This window comes from Triticum aestivum, chromosome 5D (genome assembly GCF_018294505.1).
Source record: "Triticum aestivum cultivar Chinese Spring chromosome 5D, IWGSC CS RefSeq v2.1, whole genome shotgun sequence".
NCBI lineage: Eukaryota > Viridiplantae > Streptophyta > Magnoliopsida > Poales > Poaceae > Triticum > Triticum aestivum.
Window position 1 is genome coordinate 532,956,457 of NC_057808.1, and position 25,477 is coordinate 532,981,933.

The 25,477-nt window shown below is 44.1% G+C and overlaps 3 protein-coding genes and 1 long non-coding RNA gene across 12 annotated transcripts; 2 read left to right on the forward strand and 2 right to left on the reverse strand.

Moving 5' to 3' along the window:
* Nucleotides 1-145: 145 nt before the first annotated feature.
* LOC123123552 (protein DEFECTIVE IN EXINE FORMATION 1) lies at nt 146-7,613 on the forward strand. Its single transcript, XM_044544077.1, has 13 exons — nt 146-474; nt 1,933-2,043; nt 2,464-2,546; nt 2,770-2,887; nt 2,956-3,167; nt 3,680-4,131; nt 4,227-4,297; nt 4,795-5,051; nt 5,358-5,539; nt 5,917-6,200; nt 6,301-6,418; nt 6,533-6,715; nt 6,807-7,613. The coding sequence occupies exons 1-13, from the start codon at nt 338-340 to the stop codon at nt 7,122-7,124; spliced, it is 2,526 nt and encodes an 841-aa protein (XP_044400012.1). The 5' UTR covers nt 146-337; the 3' UTR covers nt 7,125-7,613.
* Nucleotides 7,614-7,933: 320 nt separating this feature from the next.
* On the reverse strand, nt 7,934-10,454 carry LOC123123555 (calmodulin-binding receptor-like cytoplasmic kinase 2). 2 transcript variants are annotated; one of them, XM_044544081.1, is made up of 5 exons: nt 9,858-10,454; nt 9,538-9,695; nt 9,289-9,454; nt 8,958-9,047; nt 7,934-8,763 (listed from the first exon to the last, which is right to left on the reverse strand). In XM_044544081.1, the coding sequence occupies exons 1-5, from the start codon at nt 10,255-10,257 to the stop codon at nt 8,195-8,197; spliced, it is 1,383 nt and encodes a 460-aa protein (XP_044400016.1). In that variant the 5' UTR covers nt 10,258-10,454; the 3' UTR covers nt 7,934-8,194. The 2 variants fall into 2 exon arrangements, with proteins under 2 accessions (XP_044400016.1, XP_044400015.1); XM_044544080.1 differs by having other exon boundaries at nt 9,538-9,698.
* Nucleotides 10,455-14,098: 3,644 nt separating this feature from the next.
* On the reverse strand, nt 14,099-18,618 carry LOC123123553 (protein NLP4). Of its 2 annotated transcripts, XM_044544079.1 has the most exons (4): nt 18,369-18,618; nt 16,918-18,221; nt 16,767-16,814; nt 14,099-15,031 (listed from the first exon to the last, which is right to left on the reverse strand). In XM_044544079.1, exons 2-4 carry the CDS (start codon nt 18,202-18,204, stop codon nt 14,222-14,224), a joined length of 2,145 nt encoding a protein of 714 aa, XP_044400014.1. In that variant the 5' UTR covers nt 18,205-18,221; nt 18,369-18,618; the 3' UTR covers nt 14,099-14,221. The 2 variants fall into 2 exon arrangements, with proteins under 2 accessions (XP_044400014.1, XP_044400013.1); XM_044544078.1 differs by having other exon boundaries at nt 16,918-18,604.
* Nucleotides 18,619-19,417: 799 nt separating this feature from the next.
* LOC123123556 (uncharacterized) lies at nt 19,418-23,044 on the forward strand. 7 transcript variants are annotated; one of them, XR_006460669.1, is made up of 6 exons: nt 19,418-20,590; nt 21,166-21,232; nt 21,304-21,532; nt 21,610-21,742; nt 21,923-22,240; nt 22,314-23,044. It is a non-coding gene; the product is annotated as an uncharacterized lncRNA (long non-coding RNA). The 7 variants fall into 7 exon arrangements; XR_006460666.1 differs by having other exon boundaries at nt 21,304-21,742; XR_006460671.1 differs by having other exon boundaries at nt 21,304-21,742; nt 22,200-22,240.
* Nucleotides 23,045-25,477: the final 2,433 nt, after the last annotated feature.

Sequence of the window (25,477 nt, forward strand, 5' to 3'; positions counted from 1 at the left end):
AAAACTGAAATCTGATTTGTGCGACGAAGCACTCCGGGGTGAGGGGACCCACCGGTCAGGCTAATCACCTCGGGCCCACCCATCAGAGAGAGGAGACCAAAATGACCCGCAGCTTTACACAAACCCCCCTCGTTTCCTCCGCCATTCCAGCGTTCCACCCCGACGAGCGGCTCGCTCCGAGTTCGTCCTCCTGCTCGCTCCCCTCCGACTCCCCCACCACTCCACCCCCGCTCTGCCACTCGCCCGCCGGGCCGAGATCTCCTCCCCCCTCGCCGCCGCCTCGTTGCGGCGCGTCGCGACCGCCGCCCCGCGGACCCCGAGGCTCCTTCGGCCGCAGATGCGTCCCCTCCTCGCCCTCGCCGTGTGCGCCCTCCTCGCGGCGGGCGCGGCCGCCGCGGGGGAGGATGCTGCGAACACGACCAACAAGTTCCGCCAGCGCGAGGCCAGCGACGACATGCTCGGATACCCCCACCTGTGAGTCGCGCTCCCCCCCTGCCCAGCCGCCCCTCCCCGCGAGTCGCTCTAGATTTGGGATCGCTGCTAGATCCTCGGCGCCGGAAACGATCAGATGATATGTTAGATTCCGTTGCTTCTGCTAGGCTCGCTGCATCCGTTGGCGTGAACCATTTCCTGTGCGGTTCTTCGTAGCCTCGTTGATGTTGTTGACCCGAACCAGTTTGCGCGTGATTACTGTACCAGTGCTCTGTCCATGCCTTCACGCCAGAGGCTCTGTTTATGCTTAGAATGACGCTATGCCCACAAACTATGTTAAACCACTGTATGATTTCTGTAATTGGCATATTTAGTGCTTAAATTATTGTGTACTAGTTGAGTATCGACGTTTCACATTGCTAGTTGATCTATAAGATGCAATGAACTCATCGTATCTGAACCTGATGTTCTATGTCATGTTATAGTTAAGCAGGCTACTTGTGCAGGAGAATGCTATTCCAAATCCTGATACACATTGGTCTGGTTGCTTAAGTATGAACCTGAGCTCCATTTGGCCTGCACATATGATGCACATAATCTGATTGCATGTCCTCATCTATCAAACTGTGGGATCATTGGGCCCTGGGGAATTTTTACCCAGCAATTTTGCTCATATCCCATGTTCCCATAAGAGTTAAAACCCACTAAGCTCTTATAGCCCCCCCCCCCCCCTTCTACCACACCCAACCTAGAAAAAGAATGAAAAGACAAAATAGTGAGCTGAAAAGGTGAAAAACTCTTGCTTCTGTGAGGCCTACAACCAAAACCTAGTAAGAACTTCACCGACGCCTCTTAGAAGTGTAGTTTTATGATAGCTCTTTACAGTGAAAGTTGCGATAAACACGAGTATCTCCTGAAATTCACAGAAAAATCATGGATCCATGTATGGCTTCTGCAAAATTGTTGTCTGGAACATCTGCTGATCTCGGATAGAACTAAATATAGCTTCGAACTTGTCCACATAGATATCATGTGGCATTAGATATCAACGATGCTAATGCTTCTGCTGCTCCTGAATTTCACTGGCACATTAATTCTTAAAACTGCTAGAAAACACCATACAGGGAGCACAATGCATAGTTATTTAATAGAATGCTCACTACATTTTATATCTGTAAATGGAGTATCTTGGTTTGTTAGATTAATATACGTTTTTCTTCAAATTATTGATGTTTAGTATTGTTTTTTTCTTTCACTAAAGAAGACTCCAACTCAAGTGAAGTGCTTTTATCCATGACCTGATTTATGTGCACACCTGCTGACCTGCAAATGGTACAAGCACACAACTTTCTTTAGTAATTTAGTTAGACCAGAGGATATGTGTTGTATCTAACCATTATGCACATTACATATTTCAAAGGTGCCTAGGCAAATAATGTCAGCAATCTGTACGGCTTGATGTATACACTTAATAATATAACATCTGTAAACCTTCTGTAGTGATGAAGATGCATTGTTGAGTACCAAGTGTCCAAAACATGTGGAGCTGAGATGGCAGACCGAAGTTAGTTCGAGCATTTATGCAAGTCCACTGATTGCTGATATCAACAGGTATATGCTTGAGAAGTTATTTAGCCTCTTCTGCCATTAGTATCACACGGTCTGTGTAATATGTACTTGATCATTTCATGTTTCCATCCTTTTTTGCTTACCTAAAGACGAAATTATCGCTCCATGCTCTGTAAGGAGTAGTGTGTTCCCTCTGTTTGATCACTATAGTAATAATGTGGTAAATCAGATAAGTACATCATCACCATAAACAGAGTAGCTGTAGCTTGTTTCCCCTACATGATTTTAGCTTACAAAGTCCAAAGTGCAAGCATTTCATAGACATGCTAAATTTGACTTATTAAATATTTAAATGTCAGATGCATGCACTTTTTTTTGCTTCCAGCTGCTGCCTTAGCGCCTTCTATCTTTTTATAATTCTATTTCAAACACACTTGAATGAACTTCTTTTTGTCGTGATAGTGATGGAAAGTTGGAAGTAGTGGTGCCATCGTTTGTCCATTACTTAGAAGTGCTTGAAGGTTCCGATGGAGACAAACTACCAGGTGAGGCTTCATCCTATCATTTGGCATGCTATGCTGAGCTCCTTGTTACATATTCATGAAAAATTTCAACTGAACTATATTATATTAGTTTAAGATACGCTAACACCCTGCTATGTCCTGAAGAACTCTCAGTTGAATATCTGTTATCCATATCCTTCTTTCAATTGGTATGGTTTGTTTTTCTTTTTAATTAAATATATATTTGTTGGAACATTAATTCCAGGATGGCCTGCGTTTCACCAGTCAAATGTTCATTCAAGTCCTCTTCTCTATGACATTGACAAGGATGGCACACGGGAAATAGTGTTGGCTACTTACAATGGTGTAGTGAATTTCTTCAGGTAAGGAACTCAATATGTGGCATTTTTTTTTCTATGGACATGCAGATCTTTATTTGTTTGTTATGTAGGATATCAGGTTATCTGATGATGGACAAGCTAGAGGTACCTCGTAGGAAAGTTCGTAAAGATTGGCACGTTGGGCTAAATCCCGATCCAGTAGACCGTTCCCATCCGGATGTTAATGACAGTTCAATTGCGAAACAAGCTGCTTCTGAGGAATCTCACCCAAACATTCAGGACAAATCAGCTGGTGATGAATCTTCAAAGGAACCTCAGTCACGTAAGTTAGCTTATAATCTGATGCCACATCTCTCACTGGTCTATACTAATGCCTTGTTTTATTTTTGCATTTGGACGTATAGATTTTTCTCTAGCAATTTGTATCTGGCAGGCTTCACCGAAGTTATATGTACTGTTTCTTTACATTGGAATCAGGGGCTATTAGTTTGGTGTTGGTGTTTTTCCCTCTGAGAAAACTAAAAAACTTTGTCTTGACCGCCCACCACAAAGTATTGCTGTTTGGTGAACATATTTGTTGACTAGGCTCATTTATACTTGTAGATTGTGCAGTTCACTTTTCACATATTTGAGTTGGTATATAAATGTACAATTTGTCTGTTGTCACCACTCACCAGTATGAGGATTGATAATGTTTTAAAGAAATTTGACATTACATGCACACAGTAATCATTGCACTACTATGATGTGGGTAGTGGACTATCCATGCCGTCCTGCTGTGGGTGTGTGGATGCAGGAAGGATGCATTTTGACGTTTTCTGTTTATTACTGTAGGAAGTACAACCAACACATCACAGGGAGCTGATCCCTTGAAACATCCATCTGAGCTACAGTCGGCCGAAACAAAACCTAATCCTACCGCTGAAAAGGAGAATCCAGAGTTGCCAAAAAATCCGAAAACCACGACAGAGAGTGCATCACATGCTCAGAGAAGGTTGCTTCAAACAGCAGATAAAAGTGATGATCAAACGGGAAGTGCAGAAACTCATGGAAGTGATGCAGGAACAGCAGGAGAATCAACTGTTGAAAATGATGAGCCTTTAGAGGAGGAAGCTAATGCATCATTTGATTTGTTTCGGGATGCAGAAGATCTCCCTGAAGAGTACAGTTATGATTATGATGATTATGTTAATGAGACCTGGTGGGGAGACGAGGATTGGACAGAACAAGAGCATGAGAAAGCGGAAGATTATGTGAGCATAGATGCTCACATATTGTCGACCCCAGTAAGTGAACCTGTTTGTTCCGTTTTACATAAATGTTGATGTTTGTTCTAGTAATGTTCTTGAGTTGGTTACTTTGTTTGACATTTTTTCTACAGGTAATTGCAGATATTGACAATGATGATGTACAAGAAATGGTTATTGCTGTATCGTACTTCTTTGACCGCGAGTAAGGCTGCTTTGTCTGCTACTAATGCATTTCGTGCGTGTTGCTCATGACATCTGGATGATGACTCATACATAAGAAGCTCTGAATGCCAGTTTATTTGTGATGTCCTATGTTGAATACATGTTTCATTAATACTCTCCAAGATTATTTTTTCAAAAATAGGACCCCTTTGTTCTCTCTTAGCATGGACTGGTTGGTTGATGATGGTGCTTATAGCTAGTCTCAGTTAGATTGTGCATTTGCTTCCCTGACTAAATTTATGCTTTGCTTTGATTGTTTTTGTTCTATATCATGCTTGTTCCAGTAATGAATTGAAGGTACTAAATTAAAATCTAGGTGTTTTTTTTATCTGCTGTGCTATCTTTTCGTTATGATTGAAATGTTTTTTCTTAATGCAAAACTTCCAACCGCAACGTGAGCACTTCATTATATAAAGCCTGTGTTACCGTGGTGGTGTTCCTTTTGCAGCCTAGTAATCTGCTGTCTTTTACTGGCAGGTATTATGATAACGCAGAGCATTTAAAAGAGCTAGGAGGGATTGACATAGGAAAATATATTGCAAGCAGTATAGTTGTTTTTAACCTTGACACAAAACAAGTAAAATGGACAGCAGAACTCGATTTGAGTACCGAAAGCGGGAAATTCCTTGCCCATGCATATTCGTCTCCAACTGTGGTTGATTTGGATGGTGATGGAAATTTGGATATCCTTGTTGGAACTTCCTATGGCTTGTTTTATGTTCTTGATCATCACGGTAAATTCTTAACCTCATAATGTGTAGTATTGCATCCAAAAGCAGATTTAGCCTGAGCTATCATTTCATATACTGCATACATTTAACTCTCGTAGCCTAGTGTTTCTTCACTAGAATTGTACAAGACCTGGTGTAAAGTACAATCAGTTTTTATCATGCTATTTTTCATTTGGAAAATTCGTTTATAATCCACTGAAATCCTCATAGGGAAAACAGTGAATTTCCACATTGTTCATACTTTTATCTTTGATGCGCTGATATATGTGAAGTAACCATGAGCTCTTTGTTGTTGATTTGTTAATATAGGTAAGACTAGGAAAAATTTCCCCCTTGAGATGGCTGAGATCCATGCACCAGTCATTGCAGCAGACATCAATGATGATGGTAAGATTGAGATGGTCACTGCTGATGTGCATGGTAATGTAGCAGCTTGGACTGCAGAGGGAGACGAAATCTGGGAGGTGCATCTGAAGAGCCTTGTTCCACAGGCAAGTTTCACCCTATTCTTTGTACGGTGTTAGCTGAATGCTTATATAAATTTGGTTGTCTATTCATATGCCGATGTAATCCATGTCTCTTGACATATACTCTGCAATGGCTACACATGCTGAAGTTGCTTGCCTAGTTTAGCTCAGGATAATACGGTTCATCCGGAATCTTGCTTCAATCTCCTTAATATTCAACCATTCTGCCTTCTGGTACTATTAAAAATTGTTCAAGACGGATCCAAAACATCATATTTTGTTTTAGTTAAAATAAAGTTATCACACAGACGCATTTCTATCGCAGCATCTTCGTCTTCTTTACTTTGTCGCATCTAGGCTTTTCTATATTCAATCTGATTGTTATGATCATATGATGACAGCGACCTACTGTCGGGGATGTCAATGGAGATGGCCACACTGATATTGTCGTCCCAACTGTATCGGGAAACATCTACGTTCTTAGTGGAAAGGATGGCTCAAAAGTTCAGCCTTTCCCATATAGAACACATGGAAGGATCATGAGTCCTGTCTTGTTAGTTGACATGAGCAAACATGGAGAAAAGACGCAAGGACTAACCCTTGCTACTACGTCCTTTGATGGTTATCTGTATTTGATCGAGGGCTCTAGTGGCTGTGCAGATGTTGTTGACATTGGAGAGACCTCGTATGCCGTTTCTTCTCTGCTCTTAAAGACATTTGGTAGCATTTTTGGATATTGTACTTGCATTTCACCAGAATGAGCTCACTGCTTTGCACATTGACAGGTACACTATGGTTTTGGCGGACAATGTGGATGGCGGAGATGACCTTGATCTCATTGTTACTACCATGAATGGCAATGTCTTTTGCTTCTCCACTCCTTCACCACACCATCCTCTCAAGGTAGGCGATGCTTAGCCTTGGTGGACTGTTTGCAACTTCTGCTTGAGCTTGGTTTATAAATAGAGGATAAAAAGCATGGTAACAAGGTTACTTCTCATTCTAACTTGGTTGTAGGAATGGAGATCATCAAACCAAGGAAGGAATAATGCTGCATATAGGCACAACCGTCAAGGTATTTATGTTAAGCATGGTTCCAGGACATTCCGTGACGAAGAGGGTAAACATTTCTGGGTCGAATTTGAGATTGTAGACAAGTACAGGGTTCCCTATGGGAATCAAGCTCCTTACAATGTCACGGTACATCCTGTCAGCCCAAAACCTCACCTGACGGACAAACCAAATACTTTTACTAACTCCAAACTATCTCCATTCTACTTCTGGGTTTCAGGTAACTCTACTCGTCCCCGGGAATTACCAGGGAGACAGGCGCATTGTGGTCAGTCAAGTCTACAATGAACCAGGACACAAGCGGATGCAGCTCCCCACCGTGCCCGTCAGAACCACAGGAACTGTGCTCGTGGAGATGGTGGACAAACACGGGCTGCATTTCGCCGACGAGTACTCGCTCACCTTCCACGTGCACTACTTCAAGCTGCTGAAATGGCTCGTGGTTCTGCCGATGCTCGGGATGTTCCTTGTCCTCGTCGTCCTACGGCCCCAAGAAGGCGCACCGTTGCCGTCTTTTTCGCGGAACAACATCGACTAGTGCGGCCCCTGCGGCGAAGCAGATCAAGAGGCAGGCAGGTCCGGCTCTCCCATGGTGGGACCACTGCACACCGTAACACACTGGGGAGTGAGCGCAGTCTGCGCCATGAGATTGGAAATCCTGTATGCCGCTGCTCCCCATCCATCAGTTAACTAGTTCGGCAGGGCAGATATAGTTTTACAGTATAGAAATACAGTTTGAGTTTTGAGGAAGAATTTTGTGACACTTGAATTATTTTCTAACTGATGATCATGATGTGCCGCGCTGTTCATCGTGACCCTATTTTGTGTACTCAAGGGGTCCCTGTTTTTGTTGTTCGGCTTCAGGCGCTGGTCTGTATTCTTCAGTTTCTTGTGATGTCCGGAGCTTGTTTGTGTGCAAGGCCACAAGGGTCCGGATTCTTAACTGCTGGGTTTCTGTTTTTTATCCGAAAGCAGATGTCAGGGAATGATAAAATATATGCTGGCCTTTGTTGTTTTTGTTTTATTAGATGAAGATCTACTAACCCATTTATACTTGCACCAGTCTCGATGTTTAGACCAGATCGTTTTCAGTCAACTTTCCAAGGCGAATTCTCAGTCTAGCAGACCACTTTTGTGCGTGACACCTGAGATGCTACCGGGGAATGTTGGAACCAATTCTCTCCCAGTCTTTATTTTCTTGGGTCAAAATATGCATACATTTGTACGTAGAAGACGAGTTCATAAGCGGCTTGGCTTTTGTGTAATATTCTTTCTCTATTAAAAGAACTGCAATGAAAACTGAAGAACATAATGTAACATGGAAAACTGAATATGTGGCATGGAAAAACATAATGTAATTTTATTCTCAAATTGTACTACTCCCTCCGTTTCTAAATATTTGTCTTTCTAGAGATTTCCTCCAGATCCTTTGCCTTATTTGTTCAAAATTTACAAGTATCTGCGAGATACGTATTCATAATTTGTTTCCCTTGACAAGTGTAGTAATCTTCTTTCAAGAAAACTGCAAATCTTCCGAATTTTCCAAAGCACGGCAATTTTGGCTATACACGTGTGGATTGGATACATACGATCGAGCCGGCGGCATCATCATCGGCTAACCCACTCGGAGCTCCTGTCTCCGGTGGCGGCGCCGGCGGACGCGTCCTGCCGCGGCTCCTGCCTCCGGTGGAAGTCCCTTCGCACGGTCCACAGCGCCTCGTTGCACCGCCGCATGGACGGCCGGTCCTGCCTCGCCGGCGCCACGCACTGCTCGGCCAGCCGGAGCATCCCCTCCACCGCCGCCACCGACGCCGGGCTCCTCCGCACCCTCGGGTCCATGGCCACCACCGCGTCGCCTCCCCGGAACTTCTGCAGCGCCCACTTGGTGGTGGCGCGGGGCTCGAGGCCGCGGCGGCGCTCGATGGGCGGGCGGCCGGTGACGAGCTCGACGAGGAGGACGCCGAAGGAGTAGACGTCGCTCTTGTCGGTGAGCTGGAGCGTGCCCAGGTACTCCGGGTCCACGTACCCGGCCGTGCCCACCGCCTGCGTCGTCACGTGCGTCGCCTCCTCGCCGTCGCCAGCCACCCGAGCCAGCCCGAACCCGGCCACCTTCGCCGCCAGCGCCCCCGTCAGCAGCACGTTCGACGACCGGATGTCCCGGTGGATCACCGACCGTTCTGCATTGCCATGCCTTGTGTCATTTTCCAAGTTCAGACAATCACCATGCACACTTTGCTACTGCCTATCATCTTTCACTTTCTCTGTTCCTTATTACTTATACTAACTTTAGTACAAAGTTGGGTCATCTATTTTGAAATGGAGGGAGTATGAAGCATGAACAATGCCATTTCAAGGATCTGATTGGATTTACCTGCGTATTCGTGCAAGTAGGTGATGGCATGAGCTACGTCGATCGCGATGTTGAGCCGCTGCGCAAGTTCTAGCCCGGTTCCGCGCGATTCTGAATTTTGCAGAAATCTTGGTCAGTACATCTTGCTAGTATTGTAATTGCTTCCATACAACAAATATTTGTTACGAGTTCGTCACTATTTCTAATAATATGCTCCTTCTGTAGACAAATGTAAGAGCGTTTAGATCACTACTTTAGTGATTTAAACACTCATATTTGTTTACGGAGGGAGTATATTTTTTCTGGCAAATGCAGGGAACTGAAATTAGAAATGTGAATGCAGAGTACATACCATCCAAGTGTTCCCTTAGGGAGCCATTGTCGACATACTCGACGACGATCAGAGTTTCATCTCTCTGCTCAAAGAACCCGAGGAACCTCACCAGATTCTGGTGCTCAATCTTCTGAAGCGTCTCGAGCTCCCTGCTAAGTTGAGCAGATAGATACTGACCATTTAACTGCAGCAACAAAATATTCAGTTACATTAGTTGCTCCTGACAGTTGCCAAATATTACTATGATGTTTGTTTGTTTCCCCTGACCTTTCTGGCACGTTTGACGGCGACTTGGGAGCCGTCCCTGAGCTTCCCTTTGTAGACGCTGCAAGAAGCTCCCTCCCTGACCATGTTCTTCTCGCTGAAGTTCGATGTTGCTCTGAATATGTCTGCAACGGTGAGCCCTGCACCCTCCTTGCCTGTCCCTGCTGCAACCAAATTTGTCAACATCCACAGATTACAGTCCATGAATACTCTGATCTTCTAAAGAATTTTCACGCTGATTAATTCGATGCTTAACCCAGAGGAGGATCATGATTAACAAAACTGCACTGGCAACAAAACAGAGGATGAAGTCCTATTGGTACCTGAATCCGTGGAGACATGGAAGCCCGCGCTCCTGCTCCCCTGAGAGTAACCTCCACTCCTGCTCCCCCGAGAGACCTGGGAGACCTCCGGTTCTTGCTCCGCCTCGGCCTTCCTGACCCGGGGCACGAAGCAGGTACCGAACACGCCGGCGACGCCCCGCGCCGCCGCCTTGAACGTGCCGCTGCTGCTGCGGGTTGAGCTCCGGCTCAGCTGGGAAGAAAACGGGGCGCTGTGCGACGAGGCCTGCCGCCGGTGCCGGTACGAGGTGTCCGGGGAGGAGGAGGGGTACGGGTACCCGTCGGAGGCCGCCTTGCTGAAGTTGCTGAAGCTCGAGACCTGCTGGCTGCTCATGCTGCTGCTGCTCGTGCTGGGCTGCCTCCTCCCCGCAGACGACTCCATGGTGGAACAGAGGAGATGGATCCTTCACATGGATGATGGGAAATTACGGAGCAATGATTTTGATGGTGGTCAGACTGCGTCGGAGGTTGCAGGGTCAACTCGCGTGCTGGCTGCCTTGTGCTTAATCCAAGCAACAACTACTGGTGATTTGTTTGACCTGAGCTGTGGCAATATTTTGTTTTCAGGAATGTTATCATGGTTGAAACTTTTATTTTTCGTTGCTTTTCTTTTGCTGGTTGTTGTTCATGGAATGTTTGCACACACACCTGTCATTGCTTGGTTGGTACAAGGACTAAGGACCTAGTCTTGGGACTTGGTCATAAGTGGTGCTAATCATCTTCGTGCGGTTGGGGAAAATTAGTTGGAATGTAATGGGAATTTAATGACCGGTCTAAGGATATGAACATAGGCACATATATGACGGTGAACTCTGTCCCGTGAACACTTCATACGTACTCCATATTGATGCAGTTTATATTTTGGTACAGAGGTAGTACAAGATTATATATATGGTGGTTCGAACAGGATTAAGGAATTTGACTTTTCATGAGGCAAATGAGAAACCTCAGTTGGATCTTGACAGTTTCTCTATGCAAGTAGCAGCCATGGAAGACAAGCCATCAGGCTTCGAAAAAACCAAAATACATGGCTATCTATTTCGGCAATGCAAAAATGAAAATAAGATTGACAAAGTGTTCACCAAATCATAACGTAAAATTTTCTCTTGAAAAGAAGCAGCTATCCAAAAAACCATCACTTCCGCTTCGGTAGACCCCCCTAAACACATTAACAGTTGAGATTACCCCATGCCCCTTCATAATAAAGAGCACGATGGTCATTTAGAAAGTACATCACCTTTGAGTTATTTTTGTTTTTGGGTAATTACCGAGCACGGATACGGTGCACAACTGGGCCGGCCGGCCACTTGCCATTTGAGCGCGCGCGAGGTAAAAATGCTGGAAAAATTAAGAACACTAGCACCGGGTCGAACTCATAACCTCGTCATCGAGTTCAGGGGAGCTAAGCCACTCGACTACGCCAGCGATGCTGAAAATGTAAATCACGATATTCATTATTATTTGCTCCCTGTAGTACTTTGTACTACTCTAATTTTTTTTTTAGAATCTTTGTACTACTCAAGTTGTTCAAGGGTTGTGTATATTTATTTTGTGTGGAGGAACGTAGTAAGTACCACGTGGATGCATGTGCAAATCTCAAACCAATTTGTGCAAGCTATACTTGTACACGTGTGTGCGCGTTGTCATTTCTACTGATTTCTTCGTGATAGATTCATGCATGTAGTCTAGTGTATATGTATGTGTCTCCAAACAGCCATTGTATCATGTATGTATGTTCCCATTCTTTATATTTTTGTCCCAAATTTAAAAAATGATTGCTTTTTAAAAAAACTGGTAAATTTTGAAAAAAGTACGTAGTATGCAAGTTGTCTTTAACATAAATTATTGGGAATTTGTTAACAATTTTGAAAAAATGTTCAATTTTATAAAATTTTCATACAAAATTTAAAACTTCAAAATTATTGACAAAATTTCAAGAAGTGGTTACGATATGAGAAAATATTCATGTTAATTGATAATGATGAAAACTGTAAATAACTAAAGCATTCAAATTAGGAAAAACTACATGCTTACAGATCCATCCGTCTGGCCTAGTCTAGCACACTCCACTCAACTGGTGTTTTTTGGACCATATGAGGCAGCAGCCTGACACAAACATATGAGGCATCCGAGCCAGGTTTAAACGACTTCCGCCACTGTTTGCACGGTGCCATACGTCCGGCAAGACCCTTTTCACCGAGAAAACTCCAGAAAATACAAAATTTGTCAAGAATCCAAACAACTTGGCATAATGCCTTGAATTGGTCACATAAGTTGGTGAAAAAAAACTAGGGCCATTTGACAGATGTGGAAAGACAACGTGCTTTAAAACAGACTCTTCTAGCTGCGAAACACCCTCCATTGAACATGATCTAATTTTGGACATTCTTAAAATGACCTTACTTGTGGGCATGTCGGTGGTAGACATACATGCCTGGTATAAATGATTTTCGACACCATATGCAAGTTGCGACACGTCCGGTCATTTATCTGCCTTTTGACTTAGAAAACTCCAGAAGATGCAAAAAAAGTCGAAAACCGAAACAACGTGCTCACAAACTTGGTCATAGCAGATGGTAGAAATTTTTTCGGGCCCATTCGAAGGATGTCAAGGTACAACATGCTCACAAACGGAGCCTTGTCGGCAACCCGAACACCCATCATTGAACATGGTCTAGTTTTGGACATTCTTGAAATGACACCAACTTTTTCAAGAATGTGTGCACGCACATGGTAGTCATCCATGCTAGGTTTGAATGATTTATGACATCGTATGCAAGTTGCGACACGTCCGACCATTTATCTACCTTTTTTGTCTGAGAAAACTTCAGAAAATGCAAAATTTGTCGAAAACCAAAATAACATGGCATGGTGCCTTGAATTAGTTATAGAAGATGGCGGGAATTTTTTGGGGCCATTTGAATGATGTCGAGAAACGATGTGCTCTCAGACGGAGGCTTCTGGCCAACATAAACACCCTCCATTGAGCATGGTCTAGTTTTGGACATTCTTGAAATGTTACCAACTTCTTCAAGGAGGTGGGCATGCCCATGTTAGCCATCCATGCCAGATTTGAACGATTTCTGGCACCGTATGCAAGTTCGACATGTGTGACCATTCATCGGCCTTTTTTGACCAAGAAAACTCCAGAAAAGGCAAAGTTTGTCGAAACTAAAACAACTTGACATGATACCTTGAATTTGTCGTACAAGTTCATTGAAAAAGATTAGGGTCATTTAAAGGATGTCGGGAAACAACGTGCTCTGAGGCGGAGCCTTCTAGCCTAATCGAACACCATCCATTAAACATTGTCTATGTTTGGACATTCTTCAAATGACCCCAACTTTTGTAAGCATGTGGGCATGCCAATGGTTGGCATCCATGTCAGATTTGAACGACTTCCGATACCGTATGCAAGTTTGCGACACGTCCTGCCATTTATCGCTCTTTTTTGACCGAGAAAATTTCAGAAAATGCAAAAAATTGTCAAAAACCAAAATAACTTGGCATTGTGCCTTGAATTGATCATACAAGGCCATGGAAAATTTGGGCCATTTCAAGGATGTTGGGATACAGGGTGCTCTCAAGCGAAACCTTGTGGCCACCGAACACCCTCCGTTGAATTTTTTTTGCCATTCATGAAATGGTCTTAACTTTTGCTACCAGGTGAGCATGCCCATGATAGGCCTATATGCCAGGTTTGACGTAAAAATATATTTAAAATTACTATATAAAAATTAACCAAGTTTTAAAACAATAATAAAGTTCAAAAAGATGAAAAATGAATTAACATGAAAAGAGAAGAAAAAAAATATAAAAGAAAAGAATGCTTAGGCTTTGGCCCAACTAGGCGACAACATCGCTCCTGTCAGGCGCCTATTAGGCTGTCCTAAGAGTTCGTAGATTTTAAAAAGCACATCAATTTATAGAAAAATGTGCATGGATTTGATTTTTTTTTACAGATTTTCAAAAAAAAAGGTTTACCATAGAAAGATGTTCCCAATTTTGCGAACCTCAGCTGGCCAGCTGGATTTGAAAAAACTCATCATATGTGAAAAAAGGTGTTCACGATTTTTAGAAAGAAAAGAAAGATGGAAAAAAGTAGAAAGCAAAAAAAAAAAAACAGATGAAAACTTGGCCAAAAAAATGGAAAACCACTGCATATTATCACTAAGATAGCTGTCATACCTATAAATGTCACTACATCTAACGTGGTCTGCTGGTTACCTTGTTGTATGCACTAACGGGAGGTCTCTAGTTCGAACCTTGCTGGCCGCATTTATTTTTACATTTGAAAAAAATGTGACACTTTAAGTGAAGAGAAGAAAAAAGATAAACATACTAGCCTATACGTATATACATACCCCTACGGACGACTTATTGGGATTAAGTTTGCACCTTTTCAAGTGAGATATCAATGAGGATGTACCGTTTTTCGATTCACAGCAATAGTTTTCACCACAATAGTTGCACTTAGCCTTGACAGTATCTCCAACCATGACCTTTGTAAAGCTTTTCCACACGGTTGATCTTGGTGCCATCGGTTTTCTTTTATTCGCCTTCTTGTTCATCTGAAGACCGCCAAATGAGTTGGGCTTCATCGCGTCGTCCTCCAGCTCCTTGTCTGTAACCGTGCGTAGTGTTTGGCAAACATTTTGCATGGTTCCCGACAAGGTGTCCAACACTGCCTTCTGCTCCTCGAGTGCTTCACAGTCCGTCGGCAGGAAGAACTCCAGCACGAAGTCCGCCGTCCCAGTGCGTGTGCATCTTAACCGGATCGCCACTGCACCTTTTAAATTGAAGATCTTAGCATGGTGACATAATGGGTAATCCGGTTTAGCTGAAGATCCAATGTCTGGTAGGAAGCACGGCTGGTTCGTGGTGAAGGCTTTCCCTGCAACCCCTTGCTTGAGCAGAAGGTGGTGATCGGAGCAGGAATCATGGAAATTCTGCATCTGAGGGTCGTTCACGTAGCAAGCTGCGTCAATGGTAGAGATGCAGTGCTGGTAGTTCTCATCTGAGTGGCGACTGCCCCGTTTCCACTGTTGAGCACAGGTGGCCCATGTTTGTGCTAATGGTAGATTGTGGGTGACGCAGGCGGCTCTTAAGACTTCCAATATCTCCGGTAGAGCGTCTTTGTATGAGGCACTACTGAACTGCATGATGGTCAACAAGAGCGGACACACAATGAGCAAAATATAAGAACCAATTTTTTATTTATTTTCAATTAGTAGTTTTATTATACTAATTTAATTCTGAATTAAAGTGTGCAGATTGAGAATTATTTTATTCGACCCTCCAATTCTATGAAATTACAAATTAGACCATCTTACTATGAATCCTATAGACTTAAACAGGTGATCCCCACTAACACATTTCTCTCAACATGTAACCATGCATGGAAGAGGAATAAACATTTTACAACTATACAATACATCATATACAATATGATACTTTAGTTATTTTATTGTCAATCAAAATAATCATATTTCATATAATCAAATCTCACTGAAGTATAACGACAACCAATTCTCACGGAAACGCACGGTATTATCTAGTTGGTTAACACCATCAACGTCTAAAAGGGTAACTTAATTTTTATTCTATAAAGAGCATCTCCACCTATACATGTTTGATATTATTATATATGTCTCACATCAGATTTTTTGTGACACGGACGAAAGTGAGAGAGAGAGAGAGAGAGAGAGAGAGAGAGAGAGAGAGAGGTTGTTATACATTTGTAGCGAGAAAATAATTCATATTGGGGATTAGCTCAAGAATTGTCAATTTGCTTTCAAAAATCACGACACCAATTGTTATCACGAATTGTGAATTTACTTTTCAAAGGATACAAGTATGTACAATTTTTTCTAATAAATGCGGCATTGCGGTAGATTATCATAATCCTGTTTTTTTATTTCGCTGCTAATTCAAATTATTATCTAGTAAAAAATTGCTCAGAATTGTGTTTGGGAAGAGCAATGATGACAAATTGAAGGCAACATATTGTTGTCAAATTGTCAATTTACTTTTCAAAACATAAAGGTAGTACCAATGATTTTTCTAATAAATATGAGCATTATCTTTTCTCATTTCCAAATTTTCATAGTACCGTTTTCTACTTTCCCAAATAGACTATCAACTTTTCTACTATAACTTTCCAAAAGCAGAATAATCATAGCAAAACATTGTTTAGCAACTGTAGACCGAATCTTAATTCAATTATACTCAAAACTGACTGAGAACTAAAATACTAAATCGATTATGTAGATTGCGTTACTATTTATTTGACATGGTGAAGAAGCTCGTCACTAGATTAGTCCAAACTAGAAATAAGACGGAAATAAGTCAAACTGCCTCAAGACAAAGTTCATTATAAAGTTGGCGAGCCGGTATATTCAAACACTTGGTATGTACGTACTACCAGTAGGGACATAGTATAAGTTGTAAATTGTCCAGTTCCCGTGAATCCAGAACTAAGCTCTGGGTTATACTTGGCCATGGGCAGTCCGGTCCGGACGGCCCGACCCGACCCGACCCAGCCTTGCCCCCGGGCCAGGCCTGGGCCTAGATTTTGAGCCTGACGAACAGGCCGGTCCGGGCCCATCATATTCACAATTTAAGGAAGAGGCCCGAGGACTGGCGGGTTTTTTGTGGGATGGGCTGGGCTTGGGCATGATTTTTAGGCCCAACGGCTGAGCCGGGCCGTGCTCGGGCCTAGGTTTTTTGCATCGGGCTTTGGCAGGCCCGGACTGACAGATGGCCTGGTATACTCTGGGTAGGCTTCCCTAATACAGGCGCGTACACTAAGATGTACTCGCATGTTTTTATTTGATATATAATACTAGAAAGGTGTGGTGCTAGTCTCAAATTTATTTTGCTGCTGCTTACCTTTGCGCGTGGAATGCTTGAAACTTCTGAGGACCTCAGGTTAACCGCCTGCAAGGAGCATTGCCAATAAGAAATAATGAAATTTAGTAATAAACGGAGTACTTGCAAATCCTATGTATTACGGGTCAATTAAGTGAGGAGGTACGGTTACCTGGAGAGCACTGCAGATGTTATTGATCTCAGAGGTGAAATTGAGCTTCTGCCTGGTCATGATCAACTCAATGACACCCAAGCACGAGGGGTTCCCCTTCTCGAACACCGGCAGACCCATCGTCCCGTGGACGTCCAAATATTGCGCATGGGCCACCATAGGATACTCATAGCTGGTAAAGTACCGAACGTCTGGAGACCACTCGGGGAGCTTGCCGATGAAGACCCTCCCTGGGAGCCCCACAGGTGAGCCCTTCGACGCAACATCTGCAGACAACTGGTACCGCGTCGATACGTCCCTGAACTGCACGAGCCTCTCCGAGCTCTTGTTGAGCGTGAATGGCATCCCCCTCGTCGTCAGCACCAACTGACCGTAACTCATGGTCGGCACCCATACCTGGAGAAGCACATGTTTGTCTCTTTGCATCTCCTCAATGTAGGCTAGTGCTTGCGTAAGCCGTTCCCGGACGGTGACCATGGTGGATTTGGCATCCGAGGGGAAGATGGAGGGAGTGGCGAAGAAGTTGGGAGATCTTGAAGTGTTGGGCGCTACTCCAAACCAGGGTTTGTCGTCGGGGAGCAGCTGCTCCGGGAGATCCAAGTCGTCGGCCACACATTGGGACAAGGTGGTGCGCGGCACGGGGATGCTGGTCTGGATCAAGCAAGTGTTTCTACTTGCAGGCACCGAGCTGTCTGTTGTGGCATCTAAGAGGAAGGTGGAGGGAGAAGCAAAGGAGCTGGGAGAGCAGCTGGAAGCGTCGGTCGCGAAATGAAGCCAGGCCGGGGTTGTCGCCGGAGAGAGAAAGAGCGGCTGCTCGAGGACATGATCCGAGTCAACGGCCGCTCCAGGAGAGAATGAGAGCGTGCCCCTGTTGGTTGTGGCATCTGAGGGGAAGGTGGAGGGAGAATCAAAGAAGCTGGTTGAGCTTGAAGCGATGGTCGCCACTTGAAGCCAGGGGTCGTCGCCGGAGAGCAGCTCATCCAAGTCAACCATCGCACCTTCGGACGCCATGGTGTGTGCCACTGCCACACGGGTACCAGGTTGACTCGAGCAGGTGTTTGGTGGACTCAAGAAGGTGTTTGTAGCAGCCGTGGTGGTTGTGCCATCTGAGAGGAAGATGGAGGAAGAAGCAAACAAGCTTGACGCGTCGATCCCCACTTCAGGCCACGAGATGTCGCCGGGGAGAGGTACCAGATCTAGGCCGTCCCAGTCGATGTCTGGGCTCTCCGGTGACGCCGTGAACCTCACAGAGGTACCGGGCTGGACCTGGAAGCCTCCCTCCTCCATTCAGGCGAACAAGTTTCCTTGAGAGTGTGATGAGGAAATTTTGCAGTGTAAGAAATAGTGGACACTTGAGCAAGCAAATCACGAAGTTTCTCTCCGTTTTGGAATCTAGGGATGATCTTTGGAGGAGTAAAAGCATCAAATTCTGCAGAAGGAAGGGAAAATACCTCACAGTTACTAGTATTCGTCGCTTCTTTCCATGAAAAGGGTCTCCACCCTAGCACGATGCCTGCTGAAAGAATTCGAGCTCCCGATGAAAGCTGTGGAGAGTGGGTCAGGGAGAGCCGAGGAGAAGTAGATTAGCTCCTCTGTGGGTTCGTGGTGGTTCCTGCTTCCTGGTGCGGCGGCTATACATATATGCGCTCGTAATTCGGGTTCCTCGGTCGAACCCGAATTCCTCCCATATCTTAAACGGAGGGACAAGCAAGTCACAAAAGATGGACTATGCTTGTCCTGGCATGGTTTGGCCTGTAGGTGAGGTTTCGGGTTCTGTTCTTGTGTCGTCTAAACAAAGCTTAATTATGGGGCCACTTAACTACGGCGTATTTTATTGCAAGTCTTTCGCTCTCACCACGGTGGCAAGGGCAACCACCACCAAATCTACACCAATTTTCATATTTTAGGCGGCCGGGAACTCGGTTCTTGGCCCATCCGGATGTCTGTCTTAAGCTTTTAATCCTTGTCGATGAGTACTGGTGCATTATCGGAACGTTGTACACACGCATGGGCATGGATAACCAAAGCTTCTTGCAGAAAAGAGACACAATCGGACAGAAACATCAACAGGAGGTTTCAAAGGCCATAGGCAGCAGGCAGATTAGCACTGATGCATGGTAAAATCAAGATCAAACCCTTCGTCAAAAAGCCAAAGGGCACATGTCGCGGGTTCACGCTACATAACCCTCTTTGTCTAGTGAAATTGGTCCCGACCCGTTGCTTTTATTTTGAAATATGTTGGGAAAGAAAGAAAAGGATGAGAAGAAATGTCAGGCACGTGGTCTCGTGTAACATATTTTTGAGACCTTTGTTTTTGTGTTTTATTTGCATGTGACACTGCAATCCAAAACATTAACGTACGCATCAAGGTCGCTCGAGGATCGATCGATTGGCTCAAAGAAAAACGACGAATCGAGGGAGCGCGTGGGTTGGTGGCTTCTCTGTACGTTCATTGGAGATAACAGAAAAAAAAACAGAAGGAAAATTAATTGGGCCACTCCAAGCCGTCCGAGCCCCCCCTTGCGTTTTCTCCACCTCTAGGTTGCCAAACCTGTAGCGCCGCCGCCGATGCACCTCTGTTGCCCGAGCAAGGAGCAGCAACTCCTTTAGCCTCGCGCCGCCGTCGACCCGCCCTTCTCGTCGGCCGCGCCCCATGCTAGCAGGTGGATGGAGGCATGGAGCCTCGTCATCGTCAAGGGGACGAGGGTAGCAGCAGTCGCAGCAGGTGGCGATGGTGGTGAAAGCGTCGGATGTGGGCTGCTTCAGCGGGAATGGCGCAAGGCCACCGCTTCTTCTACTGCGGCGCTTCAAAACGGCGTCTCTGCAGGTATGCTAGCGCCTCCTCTTCTCTTGTTTCTTACTGATGCAAACCGGAAATGGGTAAATATGGAGATTAGCCAATGAGATATGGTTGTTAAATTTGTCTTTTGTGGTACATTTTTTTGAGGGAATCGGTGATGACGCAAGGAACTAAGACCTTCAGTGAGACGGTCTTGGGTGTATTAGCAAAATTTGTTCATTGGATAGAGCTTTGAATAGATTAGCCATCCTCCTCTCTATTTACATTCATGTGCAGCATGGGTGGTGTTGCAGCGCCTCTAGGTTGCCTGAGGTGGGGGATACCTGACCCACCTCCTCCTTGTTTCTATAGATCTTTCGCCAAAGAAGGTTGCAAAGATATCAATCTAGAAGAAGAATGAGGGAGGATTGGGAATGTTGTGTAATTTGTATTGCTAACTTAGATGGGATTACAGTTCATTGGTTTCATTATTTGGTCATGTCTAATTTTGCTAGCTAAGATGCTAGCCCCTATGCTAAACAATGTTACATTTTGACGCATCTAGACCATCCTTGTTGCAACCCTCACCTCAGCTGCTAATGGTACCAATTGTGCTGCTGGCCGGGGTTGTTGTTTTTGGTTGTTGAGAAGGATGCTACCAGTTATGTCTTTGTTTGTGCAAACTTTATGATTAGCAGGTACAGTGAGCACCCTTCAGAACCTTTTGTTTCTTCTTTGCTCAAGTTACATTACGTATCAAGATGTGAGTTACTAAATGTTCATGTATGTATCATGGATGGACACTACCTCTTGTATTGTTGATTGGTTTGCAGGCTTAATGGTTCTAGTTCAGGTAGAAGAGCTCCAGCCTTAGAAGATTTCTGGGAGAATCGAGTAAGTGAATACAAAAGTATATGATCGGTTTCTTCACTCCTATTTCTCTGCATTATTTTTATCCTCAAATAGTTCCTGCACAACTTGTTTGTACACATGTGTGCCTGTTATTATTCTGGAGGTTAAGTGGGTGAAATAGTTGGTGATGTTTAGTGTGGAAGCCACTCAAAACCGTTGTATATAGTTGAATTTGAGATTTTTCTTCCAATGATGTGTTCGACTTTATACAATTGGATTTCAATTTTTTTTTCCCGAGTGATTGTTACACAGAGACAAGAAAGTTTGTTTTAGTCATGTATTAGTGAATCCTATATTTGTTTTAGTCATGTATTACACAAAGTATTTGGCCACCGACGTTTGAATTTATAGACATGTTATTAGTTATTACACTTGTAGTTATGAAGCTTATGCCATGTGATGGCAGTATTAACCCCTTCATGGAAATGTGTTTAAAAGTTAATGAAAATCAGCTGTTGGATGCCCAATTATGTTCCTTTTTCCTTGTTCTTGATGTACACACTACAAATCATTTTTATGAATTTCTGATATGATTGCTTCAATGATGATTTTTGCAGAAGCACTTGCCTTTGGAATTAAAGAAGATCAGTTTATGACACTGACATCCAGAGATCATAACAAGGGGTGAGCTAATTATGTTGTATTGTACTTCACGCTTTTCTGTTATAGTCCGCATCTTAAAAATTTCCCTACAGATTTCAGGGCTAGCAAATATGCTAAACATAAATACAGAGAAGGCAATCAGTGCAGTGGATTTCCGATATTGATGCGAGAAAAATGCCTTTGGATCAAAGCCCACTAAGGACAGCGCGACGACTGTGCCGCACGTGAAGAGCATGGTCATGTCATGGGACCACACATCTGTGGTGGTCCGCTTGCCTTCTATGGCGTCCAACACGACTACACCCTTTTACTCGGCCTGTTGTAAGATATGGTTCCCCGCCTAATTAATTTGTTCCTTCTTCCAAGTTCTTACATAGTGTATGTTCCTTTCTGTGTAGCGGATTGGACTGGGCAGGGTGCTCTTTTGCTTTAAAGATAGGATAGGTGGATGTATTTGGTTTTATGATGGCCAGGTTGATCAAAATCACATGGTCGTTTTTCAAGTTTGAGAAGAAAAAGACACTAGAACAGGTGATTGATCACAACCATACTTTCAGAGATTTATATTTGAACTTTTTCAGTTACAATTAAAGGCAGAATGTAGCAGTTGACATTATTTGTAAATTAATTCTCTGCATTTATGTATGTGCTGATGTAACTAACATACATCTATACATGGCTTTACTGAGCATGATCTTGCATTTGCTACAGCCTGCTATGGTCAAAATGCCTGAACCTAAGCATATGCTACCACAGTACCTACGTTTCTCTGTAGAAAAGGTCAAGTGTAATCCTTGGGCTACTGAATTTTAGCCCCTTCACTGGTTAAACAATGGTTATCTACACGTTTATGACTGATGTTTCACAACGGAGGGAGTATTTAGGAATGCATACAAGCAATTCCTGTACGAAGCAACACCACATAAGCTCTATATTTCAGAACAAGCATTCTGCATTTTCAGAGATTAATCTGTGTCGATATATTCAGTGTTTAAGAAGGGCGATCGATGCGCTTTGGTGTGCATGATGGTATGATCCTTTTCTTTATTGATTTCTTATATGCCATCAAGACTTGTTTCACTCATATTTCCGCTTTGTTTAGACCATACTTTATCCGCCGCCGCCGCCACCGGAGGAAGGGCCCCTCCCGAGACCCGCTTCTCCCTCGAGTCAGGTCGTGTGGGCGCCATCGTCGTCTTCTGCCTTCGGTGCGTGGCACCGCTGCAGGAGAGAGCGACGAGGAGGTCCAGCAGTCCGTGCCTTTGTCATCGTGTGGCGCCAAAAGAAGGACGAGGAGGCGGAGCAGTTCGTGGTGTCTTCGTCATCGCCGGCCGTGCTGGTGTGTTGTGCTCCTTTCCCTGCTCAGCCGCCTATGCTACTCGACCACCACGGGATACAAGTATGGCCCTGCCATGGCTGAGTGGAGGATGATCAGTTCGTCTGAATTTTGCAATTCTTCTTGGCCGTAGTTTTTAGGTATTTTTGGCGATCTATGATTTGTTCACTATCTGGCCTCGTATGATGCGCCTTCCCGTGTTGACGTGGTGTGATTGATACGATCTCGTGGCCGGTGGCTGATATCCCGGGCAGATTCAGCTGATACTGGTTTGGTAGGGTGAGAAAAACTGCGTAGTACACATGCTATATATGTGCTCGCAGTATAGACAGAACGGTGGATGTTTCTGAGCTACTGTGATTTTGCATGCTACTTCGATTAGGAAGTGAGTACGGAGCATACAAGGGTTTGTCGGCGTGCTAATTTTGACATTGACTTATCCTTGAGGGCCATACTGGTTTGCTTGTTGGCATGTATTTTTATCAAGCGAGTGAAAGGGCGGCAAATTGATGGTTACAACATGACGTGGAATTGCTTTGCTTCCTGGAATCCAATTGGCTGCCCTAAAAAATGTATTGCAGCAACTTGAATCCGGTAGTGTTATTTTGTGTTAACAAGACCTTTAGGTCTTGCATTTGTGCCACCAGTGCACTTCATCTGATGATGCACACAGATTTATTCATAGGAATCAGCTCTTCAGTTTAAGGCTTTCAGACGAAGTATATACTATTGAAATTTGCATGCAAGCTTAATCCCATGTGGAATCTAAACTAGCTGGGTTCACTCATATGTTTTAACTTTAGGTTTATAGTCTATAGTATATAGAACGCATGAAATGTTCATCTTCAAAATATTACTGTTGGTACCAGAGGAAGGGAATGTTGGGAAATTAGCACACAATTGCACTTGTGGTTAACTGAAAACTGCAGCGGAAACAAGTAATCTCAGCACCACATCATGTACTAACTCAAGGATCGTTGCTTAGCACGGAAGGAAACATATGCAGCAGCATATATGGAGGCAGAAAATGTTACTCAGCAGGCAAGACACTCCTCAGCCTAGTGTCTTGTGGTAGGAGTAAGTTTTCCTGACAGCCTCAAGCATCAACAAAGAGACACCAGATTTTTACGTGAAAAACCCCTCAACTTGAGGGGAAAAACCACGGGCTGAAGCCACCCAAATCCTCTTCCACTATTATCAAATGCGGGATACAACAAGTTCTTCTCTAGACAGCACTAGAGGATCTCATACATCAAGATTTCTGAATCTTGGATGAACACAACAAGAATTGGGGCTCAAGAACTAGGGATTGGAACAATCTCACCAAAGATGGTGGAACCGAAGCTTGAAGGAGACAAGGTAGTGGATCTGGACCATCACGACCTTGGGGAGGAGCTCCCTTTTCTTCTTCCTTCAATCTTCCTCTTCTTCCCTTGCTCTCTTGGTTTTCTCTCTTCTTCTCTCTTGGAGGATGAACTGATTTTCGTCACACTTGGTGGTGGCTGCTGGATAGAGGGTAAAGCACCCCCATCCACATATGTGCAAAGTCCAAAATGACCCTAGGTCATAACCCTAATGGGTAGTGGACTTACGCACCTCTTTGGGCTGCCTAAAAGGCTTTTTAAATGGTCATCTCCTCACAGCCCACATGAGAAGGATATCCCAACAAATCTCCCCCTCCGACTCATGAGGGGGCACCGCCATGCCCGCTACCTTGCAACATGCTTGTAGCTTCTCATTTGACAATATCTTGGTCATCATATCCGAACCATTGTCATCGGTATGGATCTTCTCAAGTTTCAGCAACTTGGAACTCACAACATCTCGAATCCAATGGTACCTCACATCAATGTGCTTGGTTCGAGAGTGATAGCTTGAATTCTTGGCAAGATGAATAGCACTCTGACTGTCACAAAACAGAACATACTTCTCTTGCTTCATGCCGAGCTCTTGCAAGAAGTTCTTCATCCACAAAACCTCCTTGCCATCATCAACTGCTGCAATGTACTCAGCTTCTGTAGTTGATGTAGAGACACATTTCTGCAATCTTGATTGCCATGACACTGCTCCCCCAGCATAAGTCATCAGGTATCCGGATGTGGACTTCCTACGATCCTTGTCACCTGCATAATTTGCATCTATATAGCCCTGCAATACAGGATCACCATTCCAAAGCATAGACAAGATGTAGAAGTACCCGTGAAATACCTGAGAATCCACTTCACTGCTTCCCAGTGAGCTTTACCTGGATTTGTCATGAACCGGCTAACGACTCCAACTGCATAGGCAATGTCAGGCCTAGTGCATACCATGGCATACATCAAACTGCCCACATCAGATTGGTAAGGTACTTTCCTCATTTCTTCTTTCTCCTTCTTGCTTGTAGGACATTGTTTTGAATTCAGTTTGTGATGGCCTGCAAGCGGAGAGATAACAGATTTTGCATCTTTCATATTGAACCTTTTAAGTACCTTCTCAATGTATCTTTCCTGTGAGAGCCAAAGCAGCTTCTTTGATCTATCACGGGAGATCTTCATGCCAAGTATTTGCTTAGCTAGTCCTAAATCCTTCATGGCAAATGATTTACTCAATGCCTTCTTGAGGAGAGCAATCCTCTTTGTGCCATTTCCAACAATCATCATATCATCAACATACAACAAGAGAATAATGAAGTCACCCTCGGCGTACCTCTTCATAAAGACACAATGATCAGGTTCTGCTTTATGGTAACCAAGCCCAGTCATAAAAGATTCAAGCTTCTTGTACCACTGCCGAGGAGCTTGCTTCAAGCCATACAAGCTCTTCTTCAATTTGCAAACTAAGTGCTTCTTGCCTGCAACCATGAATCCCTCTGGCTGCTCCATGTATATCTCCTCCTCTAGGTCACCATGTAAGAATGCAATCTTCACATCAAGTTGTTCAATTTCCAA

Excerpts from the sequence above, each read along its gene's own strand:
- LOC123123552 (XM_044544077.1), top strand. The coding sequence starts at position 338 with ATGCGTCCCCTCCTCGCCCTCGCCGTGTGCGCCCTCCTCGCGGCGGGC. Across the intron at positions 4,132-4,226 it reads CTCACATATTGTCGACCCCA|GTAATTGCAGATATTGACAA; the intron begins GTAAGTGAACCT and ends TTTTTTCTACAG. Across the intron at positions 5,540-5,916 it reads TGAAGAGCCTTGTTCCACAG|CGACCTACTGTCGGGGATGT; the intron begins GCAAGTTTCACC and ends ATATGATGACAG.
- LOC123123555 (XM_044544080.1), bottom strand. The coding sequence starts at position 10,257 with ATGGAGTCGTCTGCGGGGAGGAGGCAGCCCAGCACGAGCAGCAGCAGC. Across the intron at positions 9,699-9,857 it reads CCATGTCTCCACGGATTCAG|CAGGGACAGGCAAGGAGGGT; the intron begins GTACCAATAGGA and ends ATTTGGTTGCAG. Across the intron at positions 9,048-9,288 it reads CCTAAGGGAACACTTGGATG|AATCGCGCGGAACCGGGCTA; the intron begins GTATGTACTCTG and ends TGCAAAATTCAG.
- LOC123123553 (XM_044544079.1), bottom strand. The coding sequence starts at position 18,204 with ATGGAGGAGGGAGGCTTCCAGGTCCAGCCCGGTACCTCTGTGAGGTTC. Across the intron at positions 16,815-16,917 it reads ACATCTGCAGTGCTCTCCAG|GCGGTTAACCTGAGGTCCTC; the intron begins GTAACCGTACCT and ends TGCTCCTTGCAG. Across the intron at positions 15,032-16,766 it reads CAAGCATTCCACGCGCAAAG|TTCAGTAGTGCCTCATACAA; the intron begins GTAAGCAGCAGC and ends ACCATCATGCAG.